General features: G+C 37.0%; 1 protein-coding gene across 1 annotated transcript; it reads left to right on the top strand.

Annotated features, from left to right (window-relative positions):
* The first annotated feature begins 377 nt into the window (after positions 1-377).
* On the top strand, positions 378-2,834 carry LOC101174098 (interferon-induced transmembrane protein 5). Its single transcript, XM_004069489.5, has 2 exons — positions 378-663; positions 1,919-2,834. Exons 1-2 carry the CDS (start codon positions 457-459, stop codon positions 2,138-2,140), a joined length of 429 nt encoding a protein of 142 aa, XP_004069537.1. The 5' UTR covers positions 378-456; the 3' UTR covers positions 2,141-2,834.
* Positions 2,835-6,168: the final 3,334 nt, after the last annotated feature.

The raw sequence follows: 6,168 nt of genomic DNA, 5'->3' as shown, positions 1-6,168 counted from the left end.
GCCTTTTTAGATGTACTTCCTGTTATTTTAGAGAGCAAATCAATATTAATCTAAAAGCAGAAGCATCGTTAAGAAGCTATTTTTGTTTATTATAGTTTGATTACTTTTTTTGTGTGTTTTTTTTTTCTTTTGTAGGACTTCCAAAGTGCTGGGTGGAAGATGTGAACGGCCAAAAACCGTCCCTTCCAACCACCAGTAAGTTATGCTATCCACACCACCTTGGAGATCTGTAAGAAACTTGAGTTTACTGAGTGAGTTACTGCCCTCCTTCTCTATTTCAGTCTCCAACCACATAATGACAGACCTGCTTTGAACCCTGCCCTTGCATCCTCTCCCAGACACCTCCCTCTGCTGGGGCCTTTAAAAGCCTCCCACACAGAGATGAGCACCTCCGACAGACCTGACATCGACAAGAGTCAATCGGTTGATTCCTGACCAGAGAGTTTATTGCTAATCATGGATAATCATTCCTACAATTTCCCTTCTGACTGTACCCCGCTCACCAACTGTAAGTCGGCCCGCAAGCCGGCTGGATCCACTGTGGTCAACATGGGCAACGCTGGGAAGTGTCCTCCCCGGGACTACCTGCTCTGGTCGCTCTGCAACACTTTCTACGTTAACTTCTGCTGCCTGGGTTTTATGGCACTACTCTACTCAATCAAGGTGAGCCTCGTGTACTCTGGCATTATTTTCACTTTCAAAATAAAATGAGGAGGAATACTAGAAAATGGTCACCGAGAAACTCAGTTTTCCCAGCATTTCATCACGATTACCTGTTTTTTTCTGATGCTGCTTTTCGTCTTTTAATCTTTTGCATTCTTGGGTTTTTCATGTTGTGGTAGATTTTTAAGGTTATTTTTAGGAGCAATTCTAATTTTAGGGGTTAAATTTGTTTAATTTTAAATCAATTTTTAGTATTTTTCCTGAGTTAAAATGGCCCAACAAAAAGTTAGTCCATCTTTAACCTAGGAGTTGGGTTAAAAATAACCCAACTTGGGTCATTTTATACTTGCAAAAGCAGAAAAACTGAGTCTCAATTGGCAAGACAAAAATCATTAATTTGTCATTAATTATAAAGTAATGTTTAATAGGAAAACATATTATGTGATTTGCATTGAAGTACCTTTATATTTCAGTGTTATAACAACAGTTAAAAATGCAATTATTAAATAGACAGAGTAAAAAAGGCTCACATTTGATGTTCCAAATGCTGCATTAAAAGTTCAAATGCCGTTTTTTTTCAAGCAAAACTGAACCGAAAACAAGTAACTGATGGGAAAAGTCAAGGAAAAGTTCAAATAACTTTTGAATTTGAACCACAAACTAATATAAATTAGTAAAAAATGAAATGAAATATCTGCATCTCTGACGATATCAATTATAAAGAAAATATCTATACAATAAACTGCAGAAATTTAAATCAAAGAGGACACACGGTAGAATACCACATGTCCAAAGCAACACAAATTACGCTGAAAATAGATAGAAATTAAACATTTTACTTACTAAAAAAAACACAAAAATGTCAGAGGACACTAAATGCTAAGCAGGACTACCTGAATAACAAGGTTCCTAAAAAGCTGACCGCAGAAGGGCGTGTTCACCCGATACTTAGCTGTTTTTAAGGCCTACACAAAGTGCAGCTCTGAATTAGAGACAGCGGCTCCCTGTGTGGGGAGTTAAAAATGGAGTAATTGGTAGTCTCTTAATTGGTAAGTGCTTGTGAGAAATTAAAGAGAGGGGTTTAGTGCAATACATAAACAGTCTTAGCAATGAAGGCTCTTTAATATCACAAGGAAGTCAAGATTTACAAAAGTTTGAAGATCATTCTGTCTTTAGGTTTCTTCTAGACTTCATTAAGGAGTCATTTCTGCACTGATGAAGCACTCATCTCAATGTCCTCACATATATTTTACAGGCAAGAGACCAGAAGACTTTAGGAAACCTGCAGATGGCCCAGGAGTGCTCGGACAAGGCAAAGTGGTACAACATCCTGGCAGCCGGTTGGAACCTGCTGATCCCCCTGCTTGCCATCGTCCTCCTTGTCCTCCTCCTCGTCCACCTCGGCACTTCTGAGGGAAATTTTGATTTCTTCGGAGAAGACGGCTTCCAGAATTTCATGAATTTGTTCAGCTGGTAAATGAGAGCAGAAAAAGAAATAGCTGATGTTGGATTAAAAGATTTTATTTTAAATAAGATAGGAAGAAAGATCCCTTATATTACATAATCTCAACTGATTTTGAGGGGAAAATAACAGTGAATATTAAAAAGCTGTCAGTACTTTTGGATATGAAATACAGAGGTGAAATACTGAATATGGTCTGGTAAAACCTCCCCTGATGTTCTTCCAGCTGTGACAGTTTAAAGTCTGCTGTGAAAAAGATCTACTCAGATTGTCAGCATTAACAAGTTTTGGTCCGTGAAGTTAGCCAAAGGTTGGATCAGCCTAAAAACTTGTCCACAATATTTTGGTTCTTATTTATTCTATTTATGTTCCGATGAATTTTGTAATCATAACAGCTGATTTATATTTTGTCAGTATGAAAGAAACGGGAGCAAAGAGAACAGTGGTGCTGCTGTACAATCACGATATCATTACTCTTTAACCATCTTTTGTTTTAATTCTCCTTACTTACAGCCTTTTTGTGTTTGGATATATCATTTTCTTCTTAGTCAATAAACAATATGTTGTAATTAATCTAATTTAGTCTTTAACTTGTATAAATCTCCTTATAGTCCAGCTCTGATTATCTTTTGATCTAAACTCTTCCCCATGTTCTTATAATGATTACTATGCCGGTTTGGGGCAAAATAAAAAAAAACTGTGTCCCTTCCAGGACATACTGTAGTTTCTCCAGAGGAGCAATAGTTCATGAGAAATTCACCTGTTGTTTGTGGGCAGTACTGTTGATGCAAAGTAAGCCCGCCCCTTCCTATCGTTCATCTGTTTACACTCTCTCCTGCTAGTTTACAGCCCCTCACACGACCAACCTAACATTTCTGGTGCAACAAAAATGTCGAGCAACATTGGAGCTGTCCAGCCAGACAGCTTTGAGCCAAATGCCAGCTTGGAACACAAAGAAGTACATGGATCTATTTGTCTACAAGTGGATGCATCGGAATGGAGCTTTTTGCATGCCACAGTCGATGTACGTCACAACTACAAGCTTTTTCTTTTCTTCTCCTGATTCACAATGATGTGACCAAAGAGAAACTCAGAATTTAAATTTTAAGCTTAACTTTATTGGTATATTTCCTCAACCGTCAGAAAAATGGCATTTTCATGCCTTACACCATTTTCATCAGAGTGGGTCTTTAGGGAAATAATGGTAACTCATGCTTTTTCTTTTAATCCTGTCTGAACCAATAAACGGGGTTGAAGGGGCGTCTGTTCAGCTGGCTCCTGTGGTCACGCGGCTGCGCTTACACCCAACTTTAAAGCTTTCATTTTGGACTTCATAGTCGAGGCCTGGATGTGTTTCATCCCAGCTGTGAGTGTGGTGCTGTGCCAGCTATATACAAAGCATCCGCCTTTGGGAAACTGTTTAACCGTACCCTGGAGCTGTGCGGCAGGGCCGCCCAGGCAGACCACTCCTAAATGGGCAGCTGTGATTTTGAGGCAGGACGTCATGATTCACATCAACCTAAGATGAGAACAATTTTGGAAACGACTGAATATCCTTTTATTTTTTTACTTTATTTCTCCTAAAACAGAACAAAATTTTAATGAAAAACTGAACTTCCACAAATGTGTAAAGTGTTTTGGATCAGACCCAGTGCCTCTTTTGTTGCTTTTATTGTTAAATTTGTTTAAACTAAGTCTATAAACGATATTTGGTTTTCATCAGTTTATCAAAAGGATGCTTCAAATGCACAAGAAAGAAAACCTGCATCTCCTTCCAAGACGCTACGTCAAAGTTTCATGTTCTGATCAAAGGAAGGGCAAAAGAAAACGTGTCTGGCTCCAGGGATGTCCGTGGCTAATGTTTGCTAGGAAGAAGGTCTGCGGTTCTCAACCCTAAACCCCATGTTTTCATCCAACAAAGCTTTGTCTGAATGTCTGATGACAAAAAAAGTAGAATACAATAGATTTTTTTTGTTTTATGATAAAAAACATATATTAGAAAGAAGTTTTGAAAAAAGTGTTTAAAAACTGGAAAAGAAAAAGTAAAAAGACTAAGAGTGATTGTCAAAATCCTCCCCAGAAATCCCTGAAAATGGAAGATATTAAGAAATCTATTATTTATAAAGGACAGGTTGTGCCTATTAACAATATACACAATTTGTTAAAGGTTTAAAGGCTTTTTTAGTTTTCCGTCAGAAAAAAAAAACAAGCTGAAGAAAAACAAAAGCTAATCTGGATAAGCCCTTTTTGTTTGCATGTCCCTGAAATCCCTGTTCTTTTCTCCCATAAATGTTCAGAGATCCACAGCTGTAGCTCCTGAACCTCCGTGTCTTTGACGTCCCTCATATTAGAAATGTTTCCTTGGCTTAAAATTCTATTTCTACTGACTCAAATCACAGGCTGTAACTTCAAACTTTCTATTTTCCTCTTGTGGTCTTGTGGGGAAAATGCTTACAGATGTCTGAGGAAAATTATATAGTAACAGAGGGCGCTGCGTGCTGCAGGAGAGCTAGAAACCTCATTCTGCTCTTTAGGAGTTTTGTTGGAACACTGTCTACAACAGGAAAGGATATGGGAAGGTTTGTCAACACACATCAACATTTCAAGCACTTTTAGTGAGGACACTGTTGAGGTATTCATTCCAAACAAACGGGGAGTCTCAACCTATGAGATGAATTTCTTTATGGAAAGAAATTGGCTTTCAAAATCTTTTAATTAACAAAGACAAAAAAATTAAACATGAAATAAAATAATCCTACAAGGTTAAAAGATCATGGTATGACAAAACGGAACGAGAACAAAAAAAAAAGACACGGAATAACTTTTGTGATCTCACACATTCACTGAAACATAAAGTTGAAAAGGACCAGACCAGTGAGCTGTACTTTTATTTTTGGAAAAACCTGACTTCTGCTGGCTTGACCCCTCAAAAACAAACAAAATATCAAACAATAAACCCACCTGCAGAAAATGCTTTGCTTTTTTGCTGATACCACTGATCTTGAGCAAAAAAAAAAGAAAAAAGAAAAGATACCACGGAAACTTTCAACAGCTACAATGATCAATGACACCAAAGAAGCTACATTGCAAACTATTTGAATCTTGCCAAGATTTAAAACAGAGTTATGGACAAGCGAATATCTTCATGTCAGAATATGTTACAGCATTTTAACATGCCGTAACCACAACTAAATATTAATAAATTCACTCAGATTATCAAACTCTGTTCATGAGCACATTATAGGTCTGTCAGAAAATATAATCTATCAATATTTTGGTCCAGATAAAAATGTATTCACAACCCAAGTAACCCACATGAATGCAATGACAATGTCTGATTTAATATTTCATGTGTGTCACAAACAAATAAGACTACAATTGAGCCTCTGGAACCGGTCTATAAACAAGCACTTATAATTCTTGATAGAAAATAACGACATCATTGCAAAATCCTAAACAAACAGCAAATGTTAAGCTTGGAAAACAATTTCCAAACTGGACATTTTTAGCTGTTGTTTAAGATCATAAATAATTTGGCTCCTCCACCACTCAAAAGCTTCGACATTTTGACATCAGAGCAAGAAGGTTCACATCTAATGGTCAGTATAGTTTTAGGACTGCTCTTGTGCCAACATTTTCTTTTAAACTGTCAATGCACTTATGCAAAACCTTTTTAAAAATGGCATGGAAATGAAAAAATATCTACATAATAAAACATTAAATATGTAGTAAGTTTTTTTATTTTTTCATTTCTCTTCCTCTCTCTGTTTTTTTTATTATGAAATAATTGTACCTTTTATGTAATTTAATTACTTTGTTGTGTGTTAATTATAATTAAATGTGTATGTCTTGGGGACTGCAACTGGAATTGAGCTCTGAGAAGTGAAGCATCTTTGAAATCAAATATTCCAGCTCTGTCACTGAATTGAGCATCCTTTTCTCTTCCATCATGAGAGAGTTTCAGTCAGCTTCGTCAGTTGTTTACTCCTGCCAGCCCTTGTTGATGGAGGGGTTCAGTGAGGCTTCCCTTTTTTTCTCTCCAG

The sequence above is a fragment of the Oryzias latipes genome, chromosome 6 (assembly GCF_053564925.1).
Source record: "Oryzias latipes strain Hd-rR chromosome 6, Olatipes_Hd-rR_3.1".
Classification (NCBI taxonomy): domain Eukaryota; kingdom Metazoa; phylum Chordata; class Actinopteri; order Beloniformes; family Adrianichthyidae; genus Oryzias; species Oryzias latipes.
This window is presented reverse-complemented; position numbering and strand designations above follow the sequence as displayed.

What these genes read in the sequence shown, in the direction of transcription:
- LOC101174098 (XM_004069489.5), top strand. Translation starts at nt 457, where the DNA reads ATGGATAATCATTCCTACAATTTCCCTTCTGACTGTACCCCGCTCACC. An exon ending in CACTACTCTACTCAATCAAG is followed by an intron (nt 664 to 1,918) that starts GTGAGCCTCGTG and finishes TATATTTTACAG; the next exon opens with GCAAGAGACCAGAAGACTTT.